Genomic DNA, 25,335 nt, shown 5'->3' with positions numbered 1-25,335 from the left:
TTTTGATAATTAAAGTGGCTGAAGTGCCATCGCCTTGAGCCCCGAGGCTGAGGCTGCATGTGGTCCATCACCCCAGACCTTCCCGCACAGGTCCAGAAGCTGTGGGTCAGCTTGCCTCGCCTCCGTGAAGAGAGCCACACATTTCCAGAGCCTTTTGCTAAACGAGGGGTGGTGCAGTGGTTAGCGCACTGCGGAGTGAACCTCCTTTGGCTTGTGTTCGATTCCACATCGCAGAGCTCGCATCAAAATCTGAACTCTTCTTGGGCCCCAGACCTCCTTCACCAACCTTCACTGACCAACGTGGTGAAGTATGGTCAGTGGATTGACAAAGGGGGATCGATTGATAAGCTAGGTAGAGATTGAGATCTCATTCTTACCATTGCCATTAACGCTGCACTTATCGGGATTTAATGGTGCATCGATTCGGTGATTACGATGCATTCTTATGCTGAAGAAAAATTCATAAAATTCCACCCAAGGAATTAACATGCCAATTGTACATTGAGGCTAAATGATGGAACAAATCTGTACAATCAAGACAAAAATCACCGAGAAAGAATGCAAACAAAACTACACGCTTGAGTAAAAAAAACATTTGTTAACTTAATTGTCACCATGAATAGTGAAAATGCGTAAAACATTGGCAAGGCAGCCGTTACCTTCTACCCTTGATCAGCCCACACATGCATTGGATCAATATCCTGAGCAATGGCTCGTCGTTTTAAGCAGATTGAAGTTATTCTTTGATATCAGCGTCCATACATACCACTGCCAGCACACTTCCGAAGGCATGTTTTGATATTGATAAAAAACCCACAGCGACCCTTGACATCTCCGTCACGCGCCGTTCGAGTCGCGGGCAAATCCTTTGACGCCAGCGCCCACCTGTCATCGGCAAACGCCGCGCGGGCGATTTCTCTCCGCCGTGGCCGACGTGGCCTCGATGCCTGTGGCCGTGCCGCGTGTGGCCTCCCACATGGGCGGAAGGCCACGCACGGCCCGGGCACTCGCGCGTCGCTCCACTCGTAGCCGCGCGCCGGCTCCACATCAGAGGAGATAATTACGGGATTGGGGGAAGAGCTGAGGATGAAGGGTGCAAGAGGCGGCGGCGGGGGGGGGGGGGGCAAGTGCCTCTGTTTGTCCTGGTGAGTAAATGTCACTGGTGCCCCAGGCAGCCGATGATGCTAAACCCCTTCAGAGTGTGCTGACACTCATTTCTCAGCTCCCACACCCCTTGCCAGCGCCCTGAAAGTCTCGCCGCGGCGCTCCAGAGCCGTGGCAATGTCAAACAAAAGAGCGGAGGGTAAACACATCGAGCTGCGTTAGTTACGGTGAGAGTCTTTGGCACGAGGAATCTGGCGCGGCGCGAGAGTTTGCCGAATTCCACGCGCCACTTGCACCCTGCGCTCGGCGCTGGAGTCGCGAGGGGCGCCGTCTTCACGGTCTTCCCGCCGTCGCACCTGAAGGCCGATCTCCTGACCCCGCAGCAGGTGCGAGCTCGTGGCGTGGCTCCAAAATCCTTCCCGTAAAAAAATTGCTAAAAACAAATTCTGTGCGCTTTTGGAAAAATAAATCTGTACAATTTTTGTTAAAATATTTCACGATCAAGAGAAATGAAAATAAGAAAGCGTTGTGAAGTGACAGAGGCTTTTTGAGAAAACGTTTCAAAAGTGCGACCGACTTCTCTTGTCACTGTCCTCAAAAATAAGTTGCATTATGTGCACAATGAGAAAGGGAGAGAGCGGGATTTTGTTATCACAGTGTTGGAGGTGGCTGCGTTTTATATTCTTGCGAGAGAATCCCCGTGCCGTTGTTTGCTACTGAGCTTGCAAAGCGTCGATGCTGGCAAGCAGATCAAATGCCGCTGGTAAACGCTACAGACGATGCATTTATACAGCACTAAACATGTTCTCGACTCTACAGAAAACGTGTCTCTGACGATGGGCAGTCGTCTGGCTTGTGTGAGCCTCTAATTTGTGCTGTGCTGACTCATTAGGCTGCTGATGATGATTGCATTTAACCCAGAGAACAAATTCACACATACACACAGACCCTTTAATCAGCTGTTTGAATGTATCTTCTTTGGTTCTTTCGGTAAAGTCACGTAGAATGAGAATAAAATAATAAATTAATCAAATAAAATAACACAATCAAATTCTCACGACGTTTCGGCCACAACACAAGTGGCCTTCTTCAGGTGAAAGGAACAGACCTGTCGGGACGACAGAGCTTCAATGAACGTTGTTAAGATTTGTAGCGTCTTTTAAGCTGGTTTAGAGAAGTGAGGCACCTTGACAAAGGGGTTTACATATCAAACAGGAGAATTTAGCATTGAAATAGCTGGGTGATTAGCTTGTGACTGGTCGTAGAAATAGCTATGTTAAAGTCAAAGCTTACACATCCACAGAGGCACCTAGTACAAATCAAACAGGATAATTTAGCATTGAAGTAGCTGAAGTTGAGGGTAAGAATCCACCAATTTTTTCGCCATATAGCATTGTGATATATAACGACTTATTGTTGGTAGCTTAGCTGATTGTACTAGGTGCCTCTGTGGATGTGTAAGCTTTGACTTTAACATAGCTATTTCTATGACCAGTCACAAGCTAATCACTCAGCTATTTCAATGCTAAATTCTCCTGTTTGATATGTAAACCCCTTTGTCAAGGTGCCTCACTTCTCAAAACCAGCTTAAAAGACGCTACAAATCTTAACAACGTTCATTGAAGCTCTGTCGTCCCGACAGGTCTGTTCCTTTCACCTGAAGAAGGCCACTTGTGTTGTGGCCGAAACGTCGTGAGAATTTTATTGTGTTATTTTATTTTATTAATTTATAATTTTATTCTCATTCTACGTGACTTTACCGAAAGAACCAAAGAAGATTAATCCTTGCAGTCACGAAAGCTTTAAATCGATGTTTGGATGTAGTAAGCCATGCACGTGTGCCCACGTGCTTCGGACACACGGTACCCGGTGGCTGCCGCTTTGCCAAACTCCGGCCGCTTTGTGTGCATTTCTGTGCATATGGGAGCGTGGAGGGGGTGACTTGGAATGGTGGAGTTGAAAAAAAAATTGTTTTCCACGTGTCAGCTCTATAAAAAAAAGTAAAATTTAAAATTACTACCGTCTGCCAAACTCACTTGCGGGGAGAGAAAATTAAAAACAGCTGCCGTTAATGAGACGAAGTTTGTTGAAGGCACTGAACAAATAAAGACAATGATGCGGGACTGCTGCTCTGCTTACTGCCACTGTTGCCAAAGTTGTTGGTCACAACTTCAGTTATTTTTGTTTGTTTTGTACTTTTAAGGACTGAGACACGTCACACCGATTAAAAGTGGACAACCACTTTAGCCCAATATACCAAGTGCAGGCAGCATAGAGTTAAAATGCAACTTTAACCATTTTACCATACGGCTGAATATATATCATATTCTTTGGGTCTTTCGGTAAAGTCACGTAGCTAGAACAATAAAATAATAATGAAAATAAAGTTAATAAAAAAATAATATATCATAGTTTTGCCTGTATTTTCAGCGGTTTTTTTTTATTCAAGGTGCAAGGAGTCACACAAAGACACCGCGTTTTGCACAATTGGATTTAAGCGGCAGTGCTGTTATAGAATACTCATTAAGCACGGCACGGTAGCCGGAGTATGCGCTTCTGGTGTAATATGCACTGCCCGGCCACCTCTACAATAGATAATCGTACGCCACCACAGCAGGTACTCATTTGAGACCAAGTCGACCCGTGGCAGGGATGGAGCTGGGACTGATGGAATGGAAGTATCGTGGGCTGGCCAAATTCCCGGTGCTCCCCACACAAATCAAAGACAAAGATCCCCGGTATAGCCTTAACAGACTGTTGGGGCAAGTTCTGTTAGCGAACACCAATGAAGGCGAACACGGCTCACGATGCTGTGGGTGGCTAGCACCACGCCCAGCAACCTTTGTCTCCCCAGTGACGATGTTTACACACCAGGTACTCATTTGAGGCTGAGTCGACCGAGGGGAGGCCCAACCCCGGTTCAGATAATCGTCACTGGCGCTGTCGAGAATCGAACCGGGATCGTCGGACTCGTAACGCAGCACGCTAACCGCTACACTACAGCTCCCCCCTACGCACACACACACGCCTACACATCTATACACACACACGGGATGTTGAGCTGCTGTTGAGCGAGAGATTAACATTCCACCGCAATTAAAAGACAACCAGCCATGTACTAAGAAGGGCATGCCCCCTCATGCCCCGCTGGTCGGTCGTGGGCAGGCGAGGCTGTGGGAAGCCGGGGAGTGTGTCAAGAGAGGCAAACTCCTGGTCGTGCTGTTGGGACATCCCTTGGCCAGACGCGCTGGACGGGAGGCTGCGCCTCTCGTGCAAAGCTCCTAGCCCCGTGTGTGGCGCTACTTAACCCGGCCACTGGCACTCTTTATTAAATCAGCCTTGCAGGTGCTGTGCAAATCAGATCCATTACTCATAAGTGAAGTACCAGTATGGTAGGTGGACATTTATGATTGTTGCCCCGCACCTGCAGCTATTAAAGTGTTGATATTTTGTGTTCATCTGCTGATTATTTGTAAATTGTTGTTAGGCAAAGTCTGGAATTCACAGAGAGTGTTGATTCCCAGTAGCTTAGTGATGTGTTTAACCTAACGCACAGTGATGTGTTTTCCTTAAGCGATCTTCATTGTGTTCAATTGACCCATTTTCAGCGGTTAAGATTAAATTTATGTTGCTCCACATTTGTAGGGATTAGAATTATCAAGTGTCCTTGGGCCCACGCTATCGGGTTAAAAATGTTTTTTTTATCTGATTAACATAGCACTTGATATCTGCCTGAAATAACATGTGGCGAGGAATGCTCAGCCAGGTAAATTACAGCCGCTGAGCTCATGTAGGATCAGTGCTCTCTCAAGTTTAGCAGTGGTAACTGTCGGTGACATCATCCATCATTCGTAATAATGTCAATAAGGTGATGCGAGAAAAGAAATAGGGGACTAACTTGGCAGTGTTGCATACGCAGAGGGAGAAACTAAAACCTCACCATGTAAAATCATGAACGCCGCCTGACAACAGAACAACATCTATAGTTGGTTGACATTTCAGCCAATGTTGCTTTTTTCAGAGTAGAGTGGAAAAGGGCAGAGAGATTGAAGTTGGAGATTGTTTTACACTCAAGCTCCTCCGATGTAAACTATGACCTCCAGTTGTAAAGTGAGTCAATCTTACCACCCGGTTTCTTTATCGTCTGAAGAAGGGAAATTGCCTGAAACATCAGCCTTTACGGTGGCACTTCAGTGGACGTTGTATGCCATGTGAACATTGCGAATTGCAGGGACGTACATGGTCTCCTCCGATTAGCACGGTTGGCTATGTATGGCGCGAAAGAAGTTCAACACATATACATACCGAGATACAACACGTAGTTGCATTGTCAGTGTTAGACTGTGGTATAACATCGAAAAAGACGATTGATGTGTTGCTCCCTCTGGACTTGCTTTGTCATTTTTGGGGCTCATGGCGATCCACGCGTTTTCTGTGGGGTTCGTATCAATGAGCAGCAAAGGAACAATTGACGCGGTTATGGTTTGCGTTTTTGCCATCAGCAGAATAGCAACATTTTCTGTCAAGATTTACGTTTTCATGTTTAACTATCTGTATCACCCATTTTTTTGCTGCCTTTGTCGATTTGAAGTTAGTGAGGGAATACATCTGTGGCGTTCCAATTAATTTTCATTGTTTTGTCAGATTTATTTCCCTCGATTCACTAATTCTGTGACCACTTTATGGCCGTTTTGCTTTTGTTTTATCTCAGCAAAGCGGAGCTTCTGGATATGTTTGAGATTCTCACATGGAGACTGCTGTAATAATGGCTTCCCATGTCAATCATGGGCAGTAACTGTGTTGTTGTCTTTCCCTTGGCCAACAAGGATAATGCATCCCCATTGTGAGATTATTCCACCCACAGACAGATCCAAATAACTTTTCACATCTTCTTGCATCTTCTATTAAACATTGTCCTGGGATATCTTGCAATGGTTTTTGGTGGCATCTTGTGCCAGATTGACCTCTTCTCTATTCCATTGATCTGCAGGGGCCATCCCATGGCCTCTCAAAAATAAACCTTGCTCATGATGTTGCCGTGGAGCAGAAAGTTGACAATTTAGTATCATTAGATCTCCGCAGTCAGGGCCATGTTTTGCAGCGGCTCGATGCCGTGATCATTTTGGGCATGGCCACAGAAGGAAAAAAAACAGGGGAAAAAATGTAAACTTTACGAGAATGCACTCAATTGCAACGTGAGTTCCACGTGCGTGTTATTATTTTTTTCTTCTTGCCGTCAGCTCATTACCGCACAGCAGGCCCTGCCTGTTTGGGACTGGCGCAAACACAGCCTGACAGTAAACACAAATGAGCCAGTCATGGCGTGCGTGGTGCTTGCAGCTGCTCGTTTGGCACGGCCCTGGCTTGACTTGGCTTCTGCACATCGAGTGGCGTGATGTATATGCTCTGCACTCCCGTGTTTAGCCTCACGTGTTTAGCCCACACGCCACACAAGTCACTGCCAGGTTCATCCTTTGTTTTTAGAGCTCATAGCGTTGCGTCACCAAATGCTGAATATTTGTCAAGACAACTTTTCATTATTTGTTCCTCTATTTTACCCATTGTTTTTAATAACGCCTTATGGCTGCTTAACTTACTTCCAATATGACTTCTGGTACCCACGACGGGTTGCGGCCATTCGAAGCCAGCTTTGGCGTCTCATAGCCAAAACCTGATGAGATGTCAGAAGTTGAATAGTAGTGGGAGGGGACCATGCTTTATTGTGGCTCATGACTCTCAACGACTGTGTGGCTGTGTGTGTCGCTGTGCGGATGGTGACTCAGCCGATGCCTCCGTGTACTTCTAGACGTTATTGTTCAGTACGCGGCCGCTGGTGTTTAAATGAGATGCGCAACAAAAGTTAAATTTATCCTGTGGACATTTACGATGTAAAAGAAAAACGGCTCATTTACCCGTGTGCCTGATTAATATCCTGCTGCTGGTCAATACAATTACTGGTCAGGCTAATTTCTTGCGAACCTGGGTTGTGCAGGAATCAAGGAACCTTGCCATGTACGTGGTGGCTGTGTTAAATAACAATACTATGTGGCCTTTCAAATGCCGCCCATGTGTAAGTACTTGTACAAATATCTTATAGTCCATAGCTTGCATGGAGTGTTCCTGCCAATAACATCGAACGATTCGGTAGCATTTCTTTAGCAGGTATGTTGAAACCAGCCAGAGTTTGCCCGATTGAAAAAATGTTGCTGTGAAACATTTGCCTCGAATGGCAGTATGATGGCGGTCGATTTTTTTTAATGCAGGGAGATGTTTTTTTTTAGTCACGTCATTTGTGTGATGCACTGGCCTTCATAATGACGCATAGTGTGTTTTATTTATGTATACGGTGGTGGTCATTATCAGACAAAATAAAACTTTGACATGGGTCTAATCGCAATGCCTTTCTGCGTGCCTGTCCCCGTCTGTGCCGCCCTCACTGTGCCAATCCCTCCTCCGCCTCCCTCTTCCCATCTCGCTCCCCCCTCTTCCGTTCCTTCTCCCTGTCCAGCGTGAGCGCCTGATGTGCGACCTGGAGAGCGAGCGACGCTTGCGGCTGGAGAGCGAGAAGCGTCTGCAGGAAGTGACGCGCGAGCTCACGCAGTGCCGAACCCAGCTCCGTGCTCTCAGGGACCAGTTCGAAAGGTAACGGGGCCACTGCATCGCCGGTCCGCGTCCGACGGACTCCTCGCACCGTCACTCCCTGGTGCGGTTTCGGGTCGCACCACGCAATGTGCCGTGCGATGTCCGACGCTTTGCTCCACGTGGAGTTCCTGAAGAGGCTCCCGGCACGTTGGGTGCAGTATCGGACATTGTGCCGAACAGCACGTGGTACGACCCAAAATCACACGTGGTACGACCTGAAATCAAAATCACACGTGGTACAGCCCGATATCACATGGGAGAGCAGCATACCACAGGACTGAAAATCAGCAGTATCCCATAGCTACTGTCATACCCACTCTGATGCCCTTCACATCCCAATGGGCCTTCCTCTGCTACTCCAAGTTGATGTTATCCATTCACTTCCCATGATGCAGCGCTGTCATCTCAATGAGTAGTTGATACCAATGCGTTGAAGAGGGCGTCTGTGATGTTCACTATGAATACCGTCCTATTTTTATGCTTCGCACCCACACCGCACATCTTTGTCGTGAGATGACATGCAATTCTCCGCAACAATTGTTGATTGCGAGATCTGATGGAATAATTTTGCGTGTAAAGCGATAATTACATTTCCGTTGGGGGCATTCCTTGAAGATGACTAAGTATGTGGCGATTGTGTTACAATCTTCCGTGACAAAAAGCCCCAGAGTTAAAGTGGTTTCCAGGTCAAATGAACAGAGGGGTATTACACATCTACTGTTTCTATCCCTGAGCCATTCGTGGAAATTCCACATTTTCACGGTGGGGGTAAGTATATCCAGAGGACAGCCACCTTTGACAATGATTGTATACATTTTTACTTCATATTTAGTAAATACTGGCTTAACAAAGCACTTAAAAAGACTGACCGCCCGGTTTGGGCTCAAGATAAATTGAAAAAAGCCATTAATTACATGTTTACTGAACCAAAAAACATTGTTGGAGGGGCTGCACTGGAAAACGGAACAGGGCATTCATGGATTGGGATGGCATGATGGAACAGTGGTGCGTGAAAGCAGCAATGGAGTGCTCTTGCAGCACTGAAAGTGATAATGAAAGACAGCACACACCAATGTGACTGCAGAAAAACGTTTTCAATCAGTGCACAGTAACTGCTCTGACATGGATCGGAAACATGGACACTGACGATTAAACATTTAAATAAAGCTGAAATATGCGCGGTGTACATAGCATGGCGATGTGCACGCATGGATTTACACTGAGATTCAGAGAGAGGAGCACGTGGAGCAGGGAACAAATTCAAATGAGGGGCATCGTTATTGGCTGTTGGGAAAAGTAAAAGTGGGATTGGGCAGGGCGCATCGCGAGAAAGCATGACGGCCGATGGACGAGGCTGGGCCGAGAGGATGACCACCGCAGAGACGATCATCTCACATGTGCTCGTGGAATGTCATCGCTATACAGTGGGGGGGGCGGGGGGGGGTGGTGAAGGTTTGCAGAGGCCTTCATCCAGCAGTGGATAGACTATGGCTGATTATGATGAGTCAAAACTATCTTTTACAATTAAGTAATTGATTTCCACTTATGGTCATTTTCAAAGCTAACCATTTCGTGGGTCCCTATCTGTTCCGACTTGCAGTAGGTACATTCATCCATCCCCGTTTTTTGTTTGTCCTGTTGCCAAGGTTGTTGTTCTCCTTGGGGAGCGTCTCGTTCTGCGGCTGTTCAGTGTGAGTGGCAGCGAAACTGCTGGTGCCACTGTGTGTCAAGAGGACGGTCCCTCGGGAGTCCCGGACTTGTATCACTGCCTGGCAGGAGGCAATTTGGCAGATAGGGGCACGCGCAAAGTGCAACGATATTCCTGGCCAAGCCGACGCAGATAGGCCTTCTCCTGAGCCGAGCTGCTGGTGAAGAGCTGATAAAGTTACTATTGGCTCTATGGCAAAAAAAGAGAAGGCATTACGATGACTCCTCTGCCCACAAGGCATACAAGGAATGGATGAGAGAGGCGAGAGGGGGATTTGTAGAGGCTTTGTTTTGCAAATGTCAAGGATTTACTTTTCTGGCTCAAGACACATCACAGGGATCGGGGAGGTATGTTAATTAATAACAGTGCTCTCCTGTCTCCATGTATATTTTTTACTTTCTTTATCACATCGGGCATGTCGTAGACTGCAATTATTCACCAATAATGTGATGTAGTAGGTACAGGGTTGAGGAATTGGGTGCTGATTTTCTCCACGGGGCGTCTGGGTAATATCAAGCGTAAGTCGGCAGGAGCTCCATGCCGCTCACCTTTCGCCACGTCTTTCATTTTTGCAACAGCTTGGGCCTTATTCCTCTGTCACTGGCACAGCGGCAAGCGGTAGCCCTAGAGCAAAATTATTTCCATAATTGGTGGAACATATGGGCCACTCTCTCCCAATTTTGCTCTCTGTGTGTGCCTTGGTTCTTCGAACCCCATGCGATGCGTTCATGGCAGCTGGAAACGAGCACCCCCCACTCCCCCCCCCCCGTGTGCTTGGCTGGGCCCCCCCCTGCTGGGCTGACTCGAGGCATTGCCACAGGCAAGGGGGCGCTCAACACGGCGAGCTCGCCGCACGCGTTTGCCCCTCCCCGCTCACGACTGCTCGCGGACACGGGCGAGGAGCCGGAGACTCTTCCTCCTCCTCCTCCTCCATGCACTCTCAGCCCTTCACCTGAGAGTGCACGAATCGAGAGAGGAGTGCGTTTAATTGTGGACGAATTAAAATGCCCACCGCGTGGTAAAAAAAAAAAAAAACGTTTGTGAGAGATCTCAGAAATGCTTAAACATTCTTAATCCTGGATTTGCCGAGATGATAAATGCTATCTTGCTTGTGTCATGATCCGACACCACTCATGGGGCCCGCTTTGACCACCGGGCAGTCGTGGCATCCCATAGTGCTGGATGATTAGATTTTTTTTTAATTCCCGTTTTAATTTTAATTTCTTACTTAGGGTCGATGGACCATGATGCACATAGGGCTGGCTTAGCTTGACCAGCAGGAGTCGATTAAGGAAGAATTTGCCCCGAAGGGACGGTTAACGGAACGGAGGGGGTGGCAATGGGGCAGAGGAGACGTGCTTGTAGCCGAGGCCTGGGGGCGGGGCGAGAAACTCCGGCGCTGAGGTTGTACACCTGGTTGCGGCTTCGGCACTTAAATATTCAGACATTGCGCAGATATTTCTAATCGTCGCCACGTTCCTGGGTTGGCCACATGTATGCCTGACTTGGCTTGGCAGCCGTCTGCGGGCCACAAGTCCTCCCCCGTGGTTTCCCTCCTCTTCGCTCCTCTTTATTCCCCTCTGTTGCCCACTCGCCCCCCCCCCCTCCTCCTACTCGCCCACCGCCCTCTCGTCTGCATGTGGCCGTGTGCGGTTTCGCGAGAGGAGTGTGCGCACGTGCTCTCAACCGCACGGACACACAAAACATTATTTGAGTCCCCGAAATTGCTTATGGGCATTTAATACTGCTTGTTTAGTTGGTGGAAAGGTGGGGGGTGGGGTTGCGGGGTGGGTGGTAGGGGTTGTGAAATTGGTAAGATGTGCTTTTGTGATGTGTGTTTGCCTTATATTTGGATGACTGTTTTAGTGTGCACGCAGACTATACACATTAGGTCATCCAGGAGCCACACACAGTCTCTTGTGCGCTGGCCATATGCCCGTCTTGGAGGGCCTCTCACCTCTAACGTCAGGCTGCGTTTTTTTTTTAACAGGCAACACTGCTGATGAGACTCAAAGAAGTCGATACTGGTCCTGAATTTGCCTGCTTAAACACTTGCTGCTGGAAAAGCAAGAACGATTTGCAAGGCTGGTGGGCCTACATATTATTTGGTTGTATTATTAATTTTTTGTCGTGTGAAACAGACCCTTGTCTGTTTAGTTATTATTTTCTGACATTCATTTTTCGATGAGTGTAAGGTGCATCATTAGATTAAGTGACGTGTATGGCTAATAATTATATATAAATATAAAAAATACAATTGTATCTCCATAAGGGGCATAGCGTTAAATTTGAAAAGTTGCAACAAATGAGCAATCTATGTTCCATGTGTATGTGTACATGTCTTCCCTTCTCTTTATGGCAATATCTGCTTCATTGATCTTCACATTAAACCCATGTCGTACCTGACATTTAGTACTCCAGGGGATTTAATATGGAAGCAGAAGACAGCATCTTGCTGCCTCCAACACGTTTGCCATTCAAAGAATGACTGAGCAACGTGGCCACAATCACACTGAAGTTGAAAAGGCAGGGGGGGGGGGGGGGTGACAGTGGGGAGAGCTATTGGGCCTGATTGTCCCTTCCCATGTCCTTCTCGTGTCGACCACAACCGCCGTTGCTCTTGACGCACGGATAAAAACCACGGCGCGATGTTGCCACACCGTGGACTTGTGTGCGAGACGTTTACTCAGAAACGCCGCTTGAGGGCATGCACCTTGGCGTTCACGTGCGAGCTTTAGCCCCCGCACTTGCGAGCAGGTGCCAGCTGAGAGCATTTATATTCTAGGAAAACACGTGGCCCGGAAAATCCAAACTATACCCCGCACATTTCAGAGCGTGAATGAGTGAGTTGTAAGCGAGGGCTCAACGCCATTCACTTTTTCTTTCTGGAGTGGTGGTGGCGGGGGGGGGGGGGAGCAAAAGTCAAAGGTCAAAGTGCGACAGATTTGTCAGAAATTGATATGTGTCGTTACGCAGGACTTGCTACTGGATTGTACCGTGAGTGAAAAAAAGTAAAAACGCATTTAGATAAAAAATATATATCTTAAATTTTCTCGCGGCAGATGGTTTCACTGAGTGCTTGGCTTGACTTGTTGCCACCGAGCCACACACTTCATCTGTGTGATATGTGCCAGTGGCCTGCCCAATAACTCCTTCACTTCACCGATTTTTCCGATCTCCCAATGTTGTGGGCCGCAGCAGGGACACGTTAACCCAGGAACGCGCTGCTGTTATAAATACAGCGGAGAACCTCGCAGTTGACTCATGCCAGGGGCATGTCTTCAATCTAGGCACAGTTGGTACGAATAAAGCATGTTGCTGTTTTGGCCACGTTTAATTCATGGTGTTTATTCTCAGTAAAAAAACAAATTATTCCAGTTCTGCATAGAAGAGTTCTTGAGGATAGGCGTTTGCCTATATAAATTACCCTGTTCTGCATTCCTAAATGTTATCTTTCTATCGAGGCGGCTTCTGTGTGGGGGAAGTGTGTGTTTTCATCTATTCGTTCAGATGCTTTTTTTTCTTTGGCTCACGTCCGTGAAAATGCTCGGAGGTTTGAAGGTTTTGAAAACAAGCCCAACTGTTGCCGGCAAAGTATTACATTGCATTAGAGTTGAAGCCAGTACTTTTCAAAGGAATATTTACAGTTATATTTGTTTTCTTCCATCTCCTAAAAATATAGACATTTGGTGTAACCTATATTACTGGCTTCAGAGAATATAATGCTCAGATATGAAGTTTTTTTTTATTCAGAATGCCTATGTGCTGCTATCTTATTTTCGTATATTTTTTAAATGACACAGCCTCCATAAAAAATTGCCTCTCAAGAGTCAATTTTCCTAGTGCACATGTTACCGAAAAGAGGCAAAGCTCCGAATTTCATCTGCAATCTTCAAAAATGACAGATGTGCGGCGGTCACATGCCTGCTCTCAAAAAGAGGCATGCACTCACAAGGGCTAGCACGAAGCCACAGAGAGCACGCAGTTTTGCATTCCCCGGATTAGATTCGGGGCATTTCTGGCCCTTTGCTCGAAATTGTTATCCCTTTCCAGAAGTGCCTCCTTCCCTCTGCACGCAGGCTCGCTCTCTCACATTCACCCACACTCTCGCCACGTCCCCTGATTGCTGGTAAGGTTTGGCTGGAGAAATATCAGAGCTGTCGGTGAAGTGAAACATGTGTGGTCTTTCTGCGGATACGAGCCCATACGATCAGTTGTAGCAGTCTAAGAATATAAGCCATCTACAACGATTGCACAGCTCTATCGTATTATTGTATTATCCTCTGGTGTTTCAGACGTCTGTGGTGCAACACCGGTCCAGCCAGTGGCACGGAGGCATTGACCACGAGAAATAATGAGATCATCGTCTTTGTTCGCACATATGGGAAAAAAGAGCAGCGTGACATTGAAAAGGGGCAAAGCTTTAACTTGCCAAAGGCGGGCATCTTGAATAACTTCCATTTATCAAAGTTTTATAAGACAAAAAATGTAGTCAGGCACGCGGACATGTGGCAGACAGACAACAATCGGACTTAATGACCGACAGATACATATGCACACAAGCAGGCAGACAGCAGACAAGAAGCTAGACGAGCAGACGGAAACGGGGAAGGAGGAAGCCAAGTGAGTGTTTCAGAGTGGCAGAGAAAGCATCCTCATGTGATCGTAAGCTAAGCCGTGGCTGTAGGTCTCTAAAGCCCGGATTTACACCGCTTTACACCGCTTTACATTGCACGACATTGAACGTGGCCACTGGCAGCCTCCGCTGTACGCGGCACGGACACAGAGTGAGCGCGATAGGCCGAGTGGCTTTGAAGACGCGCCAGGCTGGAGTGCACTCGCCTGGGGGTGGCTCCCGATTGGAGGTAAGAGAAAGAGTGAGCGAGCGAGGGTTGGCAGAGGGGGGTGCACAGACGTGGGGAGATGTGGACATGTATCCAGAAGGACTGAGACGGCAAGCTGTCGAGTAAGACAGAGAGGAGACCTTGAGAGATTGAGCGATGCAGCGGTGCTGGGCCACGCTTGTGGAGGCCAGCAGTGGGAGTCCGTGTAGCCCCTGCAGAGATCGGTGGCAGCGCAGCATCTGGCCATCAGGTTTGCTCTCCAGGATGTAAGCAGGGGGGAGGGGGGGGCAAGGGCAGGGGAGGGGTGTGCAAATGCAACCTCGACAGTTCCTGTGCATTGCTGCTGGCGACAGGGGAGGGTGGGAGAAGGTGGCTAGAAGCAGAACGAGGATTGGGGGGGGACTGTGTAGCTTGCGGGGAGGAGGAATGGGTTTGGGGGGGCAGTGGTGGGGTCCAGGAATGTGTCTCCCCTCGAAACCCACAACCCCCCCCCCCCCCAAATACAACCCCTACCCCACCCTGTGCATGCAGACTGGCCCCTCCTTTCCTCCCCACCCACCACCCCTCACCCAAGGCTGTCGTTCAGTCTGCTGTCAATGTTTGAACTAGGAGAGCGAGGGTGAGATGCTGGAAGAGCGCACCGGTGGAGAAGCGTCAGTGGGGACGGGGAGAGTGGAGGTGGAAGGGAGCCAGAGCTTGAGAGGCGGCAGTGCCCCACGGAGGCTGTCGAGTGAGAGGAGTGGGGCAGTGGGGGGAGTCGGTGGTGGTGGTGGCATGAAGAGCGCTTCCAACAAAGTGATTACATGAGGGACCCCAGCAACGGTGCAGAGGACATGAGGTCAGTAAACTTTAGATGAAGGCAAACGACCAATTGATTTGTTGCCGCGTCTGTTTCATTATTTGGGATAAAACAGAGGGAAGATGAATATGATTCTCAATTCACCAAAGTTTGTGATGTCTAAATATTTGTTTTTTGAAGTGGCGAAGTTTCTCTGTGTGTGCATTCAGTTGTGCAACTTTCTACAGTGCAATTATTAAGATGTGTCTTGAGCTCGTTACATTTATATTTTTAGCTGCCTATGGTCCGATGTGTCGTAAGTTTCCATTGAGCCGTGACTCTTGCTGAGGTGCATCTTTAAAGTGCCGAGTGCACAGGGCATCTCGTCTCTTGGCATCGGTTAACGAATAAACACCCTGGGAGTTGATTTAATACACAATTAAAACATTGCAAAGTCGACGGAGAAGGCATCCGAGAGTAAGCCTGTACTTGTGCGTTTGTGCTGCCGGTTTGTCATTCCACCGCTGGATGAGGGCCTCCACCACGTGAGCATTATTTGATCAGACTTCACAACGATGGCCAGTGCAGGCTTGTAAAGCTTGAAATCTCATTTGCAAGGTTCATCATTTTCAGGGTGTCCATTCTTGTCGGCGTGCTGCGGAGATTCTCCGGAGATGTTCCCCGCTGCAATGGGGAAGCACTGCTGGGCTGTTCTCGGCTCACCATCCCGGCAAGGAGGGGGCTGTGGTGCGGCTGAGGGTGCGGATTAATATTTGGGGGGGTGGGGGGGGGTGCAGAGGGGAGCTTGGCCTGCAATCACAAGGGGCAGCACTGGGCAGTTCGCGGGGGTCAGGGGTGCTGCGGGGAGCAGGCCAGATGGCCTGCGAGCGGCTGGGCGAAGGTTTTAATAACTGAGATCGGCCCGTGGTGGTTCCCGATTGACTTCTTAATCTGCGGTGGAGGAGCGGGGAGAGGGGGGCGCGCATCGGATCAAGAGCGGGAATCAATTGGCCGATGGGTTAGCTGCTGTGATATGCAGGCAGGGCCACCCAAAGTCATATGGGCTACATCAGCATGGAGGGGATTAGAGTGACAGAATGCGGTTTCATATGCCTACATTTAATCTCAGGCTCTGCAACCTCGCTCTCTGTGCAGCCCACAGGTCTCGATGTTTGGCAGGAGCAGCGGATTAACGTTGAAGACCTGCGGGAGTAGCATTTTCATTCATTTGTCTTTTTAATCGTTTGCCGTATCAGCCGTCTGTCATGACGAGACTTTAAGTCGTGATGTTCTGTAAGCAGGTTTTTTTTCCCCTCCTCGCTTTGATGTCATTTAAATAATTTGCCTCCAGGTAAATTGAAGACGTTCCATTAATTAGTTATGCGGTTTCTGTGATTTCAAAATGATTGCTTGCACTTTGAAAAATATACAACACGTATACGAATCTAATATGGCTAAACGGATACAATTCCAACTCAAAAGATAGACAATCTGGTTTATAATTAATCCACACCGAGATTGTTTTTCCATGCTGGGGAAACTTGATGACTTGTAAGTCTACTTTCTGGGAGCTTGCTTTCCATGTCCTCCCTCGCATTGCTGTGGGAAGTTAAGGGACCCGAGTTGTAATTTAAAAGTCTTAACCCATTGTTGATACACCGGATCTCAACGCTGTATGAGAGTGCCTTGCAGTAGAGAAAATGTATGGGCGCTGCAAGCCGCACCCAGCGGATTGTGCGAAAAGGAGCAAGGTCACACGGTAATGCCGAGACTTACCGATGTCACCACAATGAACAGATTGTGCCGCTTGACCTGCCACAGGTTTTACATCCTGGTTAATTTAATCCAAAAATCTACTATTACCAGTGGGATTCCATGAATGTTTTACATGCCCGGGGTGAACAGTCGGTAAAAAAGTACTTTTGTCGTCGTCGTCAGCCATAGGTCATTCCACTGCTGGATGAAGGGCTCCCCAAGCCGCTGCCATTGACCATCCTGTAATGTAATAATCAAACTTAATTTTATCGCTCCATCTCCCCTCAGTGGACAGCCTCTTGAGCGCGTTCCATGCCCTGGCTGCTGCTCCGTCATTATTCTTGACCGTCGCCCATAATCTCATCTGGCGACGAGCCTCACCCAAGCCCCACTCGCTGTTTTTAACAGGTTGAATGGTGGTGTATGTTCTCCAATCCCACGTGTTCCTCATTCCGTCTCGTAATGTAATTGCAAGAGTGCGTCTCTCTGCGGGCTTCTTTCCGCACATTTCAGATAGAAGTACTAATTTATTTAAAAGGTTTTTCAATGGAAATGTGCACACTTATTAATTGTCGCTCACTCTTGGCGAGACTTTGGAGAAATTAAACAGTTTTTCGCTTGCATTATTTAGCAGATGCAATCCGTAGGCGGTGCTCGGCTTTGCCTCACACAGCCGAATAATTGTTTGTTTTCTGAGGCATTTTAAGCGACAGTTTGAGATTTAATTTCACGGCCGCCAGGGAAGCAGATAAATACAAACTCTCGACCAGACTACGGCTGCACAAGAAATAAATTACGCTTTTGTTTTGGAACCGGTGACCCAAGTACATTTTTTTTTAAAACTCCCATTCAGCTTTCATTTATTCATTTATTGAGTTGTAAGAAATGAATGGAGGAAAAAAAATCCCGCAAAATGTTTCTCCGTTTTAAATGAAGGGGCTGTTGTTTGTCGCAGCCACGAGGTAGTCACGAGGCAAGAATCTGGTGCGGATTTTTCTCTTTCTCAATTTAAAAACTGTGGTGGAAGAGGGATTAAAAGCACATTTAAATCACCCGTTTAAAAGGCGGCTGGAATTTGGGGCGTTTGCGGATCTGGTTTCGTCCGCCTGGGAACATTTACATAATGGGTGTTTATGTCAGGAGCCTCCTCCCGTTTCTCCCCCCCCCCCATCCCTCTCTGTTGCGCCGCCTCTGCGCCCCGGCGCTGCGCTCGCACAGAGGCGGCCGCTGTTTTCTCTCTCGCCGCAGCTCACGGCGGCGCTTTCATAATATTTTGTTTATGTCTCCTTAGCGGGGGCGGGGCGATAACGGGGTGCCCCCCGCCCCCTCCCCCCACCGCTCGACACCCCCTCGCTCACCTCCCTAACTTTGTTTGTAGAGGAGGAGGAAGAGGGCCCCCCCCTCCTCCTCCTCGAAATGCGATCAACGGCGAGGCGAGGAGCGCTGCCCGATTCCTGTGCCGGCGTGCGGTGCCCGCACCTCCGATGAGCACGGTTGGCTACGTGCGGTGCGGTAGAAGTTCAGCGTACACGCATGCGTAGCTACGCACGCGACTCCCGAGTGCGAATCCCCCCACCTGCGTCGTCACTGCTGTGCAGATCTGAAAGCAATAAACTCTTCAGAGCAATGGGATCACTCGTCCACAGTTTGAGAAAGATTGTCCCATTTTTCACAAGTTTGCTGATTATATTATCAGTGCAAGTAGAAGCTGGATATAAGACACCCCTTGGAAGCAAGGGCAGCTGTGCTCATAAGAAGTGTGCTTATATTAGAATTTGCATTTCGCCTTCTCGCCGCCAGTGCAATGTAAGGATGTGTTGCTTACATCAGAACTGTGCTTACATTAGGTGTGCTTATATCCTGCTTCCACAGTATAATTGTGCTTGAAAGGTACAAACAAGACTCTCCAAAACTATCCTGATTCAGTTTTGTTGATTGTCATCTTGGGAATTCAATATGACTTATAAAATACACTGGTCTGGTGTTGACATACACTTCACAGTTAAAGACGAATCGAAACTGGGTAGAAACTATTCAGACATTAAAACTGTTGAAGAAAAAGCAGCCTCCAAACACCGACCCCCACCATGACACTCATCATCTTAATCGTCGCACAGTAATTTCGATCGAGCTGACCGAGCGGTTGCGTGCGTCACGACGGAGAAGGTTACTGCGAATCTGTTTCTGAAACTCTGTAGGCCAAGTGCCAATGAATATTCCCTGATTGCAGCACAGAGTGTCGAGGCAGAGAATTATGAAAGCCGCTCGTAAGCACTGAGATCATTGGGATACGTTGTCTTTTAACCACCTAGCCCTTGATTGATTTTGAAGCCACATTTATTTAATGTGCTGATTATTGAATTGAGTGAGTGCATTGATGTTGAGACGTCAAAGCTTTTTCTACTTATCGGATGGTTCACACCTGCACCATGGGCCGTGCTTTTGGCGATGAGCGGCGTGTGGAAGTTAACGGGAAGCGAGTCGTAATCTTCGAAATTGAGTCGTTTAAAGAGAAACGAATGAACAAATCGTCAACTGAATTCCCCTTGCGACAGCATCGGCGGTTTTGCGTTATCGGCCTTAAACGTGACTGTGGGCCAGAGCGCACGGACACTTTGATGTTGGAAGGCGGCGCGCCACGCTCTGCATGCCAACAGCTGCTGGAGGAATGTAAATAGTCTCCGGCTGACGCTGCTGCTGCTGCCGTTGTGTTTAGAGGATGGAGCCGTGCTGTAATGAAGGTTGTTCAAACGAAAATGAAAGTAACAATAATGCGGTGATATTAAAACGCGCGCGCATACTCATTGGCACGGTTGGCTACGTACGGCGCAGAAGAAGTTCAACATGCGGTACGTATGTCACACGCCCCCCACATATTCCACACCAGACAAACATTCCCCCGTGTAACCTTAACGGACTTTTTGGGGCAAGTGCTGTTTAGCGAACACCTATGACGGCTGGCACGGCACAGGAAGGGCTGGGTGGCCAGCACCAGGCCAGGCCGCCTTTGTTTGCGGCTTATACACCGCACCAGTTACTCGTTTGAGGCCGAGTCCACCTAGGGGAGGCCAAGGACCGGTTCGCATAGTCTTCACTGCTCTTGACCGTGAGTGGGAATCGAACCCGCGTCGACGGGTTTTCTTGCGCGGTGGCAATAAACCGCTACACCTGTGCATACGAGCAATGGCACTCGTATCTTGAAGCATCAGTTTAGGGCGGAGTTGGCTCAGCAATCCCTGGTGGGAGCAGGAGGGGTGGAAGGAGAGGGAGTATTGTAAGGACTGGAACAGGGCACTCTTTGCAAAAGTGGAGGTCGGCTTTTGTGCACTCCTCATGTCGGGAGCGTGTGCGTCTGATGAATGGCGCTTCTAAGGAGAACGTAAATGCATCTCTTCTTCAGCCACACAGCTTGAGTGCGTTTGATCGTATCTGGGTGTTTAGCGATGCATTGTGCGCCGTGGAAATAGTGCTCTACACGGTTACATATTGGCGAAAGGTAAGTGTGGGGATTTCAGGATAATGTATGGACGAATTAATTGGCACGTGCTAATATATACATAACATTAAGATACTCATAAGCCTCATTGTGGAGGATATAAGTAACGAAACAGATAAGCAGATGATACGCCTTCATTTATCCATCTCTCCACGTAATCCTTTATTTTTTTACACAACCCACGCATTTGGTGCTAAAGAAACAGTTTTGGACAAAATGTGAACCCGAACGTATTATTTTTTAATAATATATTCTCTCAAACCCTTACGGCAGACTGCCGCCTCGTGCATTCAGGGCCCTGTTGGCCGAACCGTAGGATAAATGTTTTTGTGTATAGCATTACTTTAATAAAATGTTACATGTGCACAAAATTGTACATTGGATCCATTGCTGTTACGCCGTCTTAATTCGAAATTGGTGCGGCAGTTCATCCAAAGGACGTAATGCTGCTTGCGTCAGGAGCACTGTCACGAATAATTTTACTTTGCGTCCTCTTTGTTGCGGATAAAATTACCAATACTTTCTGTCTGCTGTAAAATTTGGTCTCTGAAACACGACGAACTGGGCAACATTTATAAATTACCTTCCAAACATCGATGCTAGCTCGACATTTTTTCCTCTCTCTCCCTCTTCACATTTTTCAATCTTACATTTAACAATTTTTTTGGGGGGGGAATTTTTTGACAAAAAGCAGGCTCCGTGCATTTGTTCTGCGCAGTGAATGTATAAATTGTGCAGGAATGTAATTAAATGGGTTTGTGCTCCATAGCCAGAGGTATATTGGGTGGTGTGGATGTGAGGGGGGGAGGTACACGAGAGGCCACGAGGAGATCCTTTCAAATGCGGCTCCTCATTGTGGGGCCGCGTCTCATTCCCTCCCAGCGTTTTAATTTTGCGTCCTGCCCCGAGAATGGTGCTGGCGTAAGTCTCGCTGGGAATCCCACTTGCTAATCCTCCTTCCCTTCTCTCCCGCACCGCTCCTCGTCCCTCTCCCGTCCCTAAATCCTCCTCTATCTCTTGAGCTTGCCCTTCTCGCAAGCTCATCCATTCTCGTTCTCTCAATCTCTCTGCTTGCCGCGCTCGCTCACTCCCCTTCGCTGACGTGGCAATCGGTGTCGCCCAGATGTTTCTGTTTATCTCACGGCCGCGTACTTTGCGTTCCTGGGGAACAAAAACAATCATGCAGGCCATGAGCCGGGGGGCTTAAGTGACACGCCAGTTCGGGCCTCTTAGGGTTATTGGGGGGGGGGGAGTGTCTTGCTGCGCCCAGTCAAATGCTGCGGGTGTGTTTTTGAGGTGGTGGAGAGAGTACACCAACAATTTCATCACCACTTCAGTAATTAATAAGTATGCGACATTTCATCCCACGAGGCCTCCCCCGGACTACATTATTAAAACAACAATGTAACATCCTCATTGTGAAATATACTCCAAATGTTACCGGGTAATGTGTCATCCCAGATTTATTTTTGTGGACACGTTACACAAAGCTTGAGGGTACGAAGGACAAACTATACTAAACTGTAAAGCCTACGTGTTAAACTGGTAATTATTTGTTTTTACAAACATCAAAACCATTTGTCCGAAAATCTCTTATAAAATTATTAAATTACAATTATGTGAAAATGTAATAATGCAAATGATGGCAATGATAATAATATATTGTTCAGAAATTGCATTCTTTGTAAATCGTGTTGATATCGGCACCAGCTCGAGTTATTCTGTGATATTTAAGCGGTGTCGTCCCCGAGATGTAATATCCTCACGTGCTCAACTGAGGGCAGCAGAGTCACAACGCAGACGCACTGACTCCGTCGCTTCTGGTGCGCGAACTCTGAATCTGCCTCCTCCGTACAAGCGCTCGCATGATGCTGTCAAAATCACGGTTCTTCTAACGCACACACGGAGCCACCCCCAGACACCTTTAATATCGCGGGGGTGTACGTTACGGTCTGCCTCGCACCGTCAGCCCCCCAGTTCACGCTCGCTCGTGCGCTCTCACTCACCCCCATCCATCCCGCCTCCCTCCCCAACGCTTACCGATAAACGACCCTGGAGAGCAGAGCCGACCGCAGGTGTCAGAGAGCCGCGTTCCGCGCGGCATTCCGGCAATCGTCAACTGAGCAACACGGCCGATGAAATGACCAAATTACCAAATGACCCCGAGCCCGCCGTGTCTCGACGACTGCCAGCCGGCACCAGTGGACGCACCTCGCAACCTTTTCCACCCCGCGCCAAAGCCAGACCCGTTTTATTTATTTGTTATTATTACTACTACCACTACCGCCCTCCACACAAAGCAGCTGAGGATTGACGGGCAGGGGGAGGGAGAAAATAGTTTGTGTTGGGTGCTTTTTTTCTGCTTTCCACGAAACCCATAAACATTTGCGTTGCGCCTCTCGCTCCATCTGCTGGCACTCCGCAGAGTATTGTGATGTTAAGGGGCTGCAGGTGAAGCTGTGCGCTCGTTGTTCCCGAGTGTGGTTCCACGCGCTGTGGTGCAGTGGCGGCTTTTGAGCCGCGGTCAGAATCAGAAGTGCACCGATCCAACCCCCCTCCCCAACGTCCACGTATGTATATGTGTATGTTAAACCTATTTAGCACCGTGCGTAGCCAGCCGTGCTAAATCGGAGGTGCGGGGGAAGGACAACAAACTAAACACAACAACAAGCAGTTCTCGCACACGGCTCAATGTGTGTGCGTCATGAGTGGTGGAAGAATCAATTTCATTCGACGAGTGGGGTCACAGCGTGCCCAGAAGGATGGATGGTGGCAGTGAATGCGAATGCAGGCTGGCCCTGCTGGGCTCCTCAACTCGTCACTCGCTGTTTTTTTTTTAATTTCTAGGTCGTTCTGTGGATGGACTTGTCCTACCATAGGAATGTAGACTTTCTATCACTAATACTGTGAAGTAAACAGGAGATGAGTGCTTGTTTAACTGAATATATTTGTCTTTATTTTAACTGTAAATTGTGGCGTCTATATATAATACTTTAAATAGATGTTTTAGAATTTCATCTTCTTAGGAAGTTTAAGAATCCCAAGCTTTCTGTATATATTCTTAACTTCCTACATTTTTTGGTTCGTTTTTCATTTAAAATAAATTGTCCTGTAAATAAATAATCAAGTAAGATATTAACTATGTTTCCATAACTCCTCTTGAGATATATTTGTTTAGTTTTTAGCCTTCCTTTTGTCGAAATGATTACGAATTGTGACCAGCACATCATTCCGCATTTATGCACCCAGCATGGTCACCCTCTGGGTCGACTCAGCCTAAAGTAAATTGTGTAATGTAGCAGCAATCCCAGTGGTCGCGAGACAAAGTTGTGAACTGCAAACGCTTGCAAGCGAGACATCTGCTCCCCATGTGTTCCGCAAGGCGTAATAGGTGCTCTCTGACAGCGCGGTCCTCTGCAATCTACACAAGCCAACATTTCACGGGGTTTGTCTGTGTGTCTGTGCGTGCGTGCGTGTGTGTGCGTGTTCGCACTGCATTGTCTGGCACAGGATGGAAGAAACGGTCCAGGATTTGATGCGTGGGCAGAGTCGGGTGAACCCACCGGCCGGCAAGGCAACGGCCAATGGCTCTTCTGCCCAGGTACGGCATGCCCACTCTTTGTTCACATTGACACAACAATAATAATAATAACACCTGCAGCTGTCATTCGCCACGAGATGACGGTGATGCCATTACAGAACTTTGTGCACTTTGAGGCTATCACTTGAAGTTTCGAAGGTTCGCTGGGCAGGAATCGTGGGAGGGTCCCCCAGGTGTTATGAATTAACCGAATTAGATGACTGGCGGAGGCAGCACCTGTTCTCCCCACTGTGTTTTAGCCACCCGCTCGTTGGTGTGAGCGTCCCTCCTCCGCCCTCCGTTGTTACAAGAGGGCGACTGCCTCCAACTGCCAAGTAGCGTCCTTCACGAGCCTCCTCCATGAATGTACAGAAAGAAGACACATCCCCCGTATAGCCTTAACACACCATTGGAGCAAGCATTGTTAACGAGCGCCTATGATGGCTAGCACGGTAAATGAGAGGGTGGGTGGCCAGTACCACGCCCGTCCGCCTTTGTCTCTCCAGTGGCGATGTTTACATATCGCATCAGGTATAATACTCATTTGAGGTAGAGTCGACCTAGGGGAGGCCCAGGACTGATTCAGATAATCGTCACTGGTGTTGGCCGTGAGCAGGAATGGAACGCGGGTCGCCGGGTTCATCGCACAGCACGGTGCTAACCACTACACTCCCGTTCTCCACAGACATGCAGGCGCATGCACGCACACATGCATGCACGCACACATGAATGCACGCACACATGCATGCATGCAGCAGTGGCTCGGAGAAAGCGAGTGTCAACACTGCCTGGAAAGAGCTCAAATTGATGAAAGGTGGTGGTTGGCGCTTGCCACGAGCTCCGGCTTGTTTGTTACCACGCTGAGAGTCGCATCCATGGTCACATTCCACGCTGATTTATCATCTTGAATGGATATATACGCCATCAATATAATTATAAAAGCTTTGCCAAGTGTGCGCCGGGATGAATTCACGAGTAGCTGCAGGACAAGAAGTCGCTGTCATTTGTTTTGTTTCCCAGCGGTAAAATTCGCTGAAACATTTCATTCCACAATTATTTCCTGGTCCCCCGTGGCAGCAGGTGGTCATGCCCCTATAAACACAAACTCGGTCAGGAGGAGATGGGTTTTTAGTAAGAATATATTTTTTAAATATAATCCATTTGTCTATTATCAGCGGACATGCCATAAGATGAAGGCATTTCAATTAGGAACATTTTGCCGCAAGGAGTGGACCACTCTGTGTCAGAGAAAAGGCATGGAAGAGGGCGCTTCAGTTGGTATCTTTGTCCACACTCGAAATAGTATTCGTTGCGCATGGATCAATTTATTAATGTTGTCATTTTCTGAAATAAGCCTAAATTAAGTGAAAACCAAACTTAATATGATGGGTTTTGTTTGGCACAGTCATTGGTGACTGGGCTGAGACC

General features: G+C 48.0%; 1 protein-coding gene and 1 long non-coding RNA gene across 17 annotated transcripts in view; one reads left to right on the top strand and one right to left on the bottom strand.

Annotated features, from left to right (window-relative positions):
- Positions 1-25,335, top strand: part of NCKAP5 (NCK associated protein 5) — a 268,026-nt gene that overhangs the window by 158,785 nt on the left and 83,906 nt on the right. For 15 of the 16 annotated variants that reach the window (XM_032944573.2, XM_032944576.2, XM_032944592.2 and 12 more), the window contains 2 exons: positions 7,613-7,746; positions 23,838-23,928. In XM_032944573.2, the coding sequence (XP_032800464.2) occupies positions 7,613-7,746; positions 23,838-23,928 (225 nt within the window). Of the gene's footprint in view, positions 1-7,612; positions 7,747-14,843; positions 15,137-23,837; positions 23,929-25,335 lie in introns of those variants that run through there. The other variant, XM_032944645.2, reaches the window with a different exon arrangement.
- Positions 579-22,570, bottom strand: LOC142911812 (uncharacterized). The gene is made up of 2 exons (XR_012933686.1): positions 22,368-22,570; positions 579-7,961 (listed from the first exon to the last, which is right to left on the bottom strand). It is a non-coding gene; the product is annotated as an uncharacterized LOC142911812 (long non-coding RNA).

The sequence above is a fragment of the Petromyzon marinus genome, chromosome 4 (assembly GCF_048934315.1).
Source record: "Petromyzon marinus isolate PM22_M1 ecotype Great Lakes invasive population chromosome 4, UKy_Petmar_22M1.pri1.0, whole genome shotgun sequence".
Lineage (NCBI taxonomy): Eukaryota > Metazoa > Chordata > Hyperoartia > Petromyzontiformes > Petromyzontidae > Petromyzon > Petromyzon marinus.
This window is presented reverse-complemented; position numbering and strand designations above follow the sequence as displayed.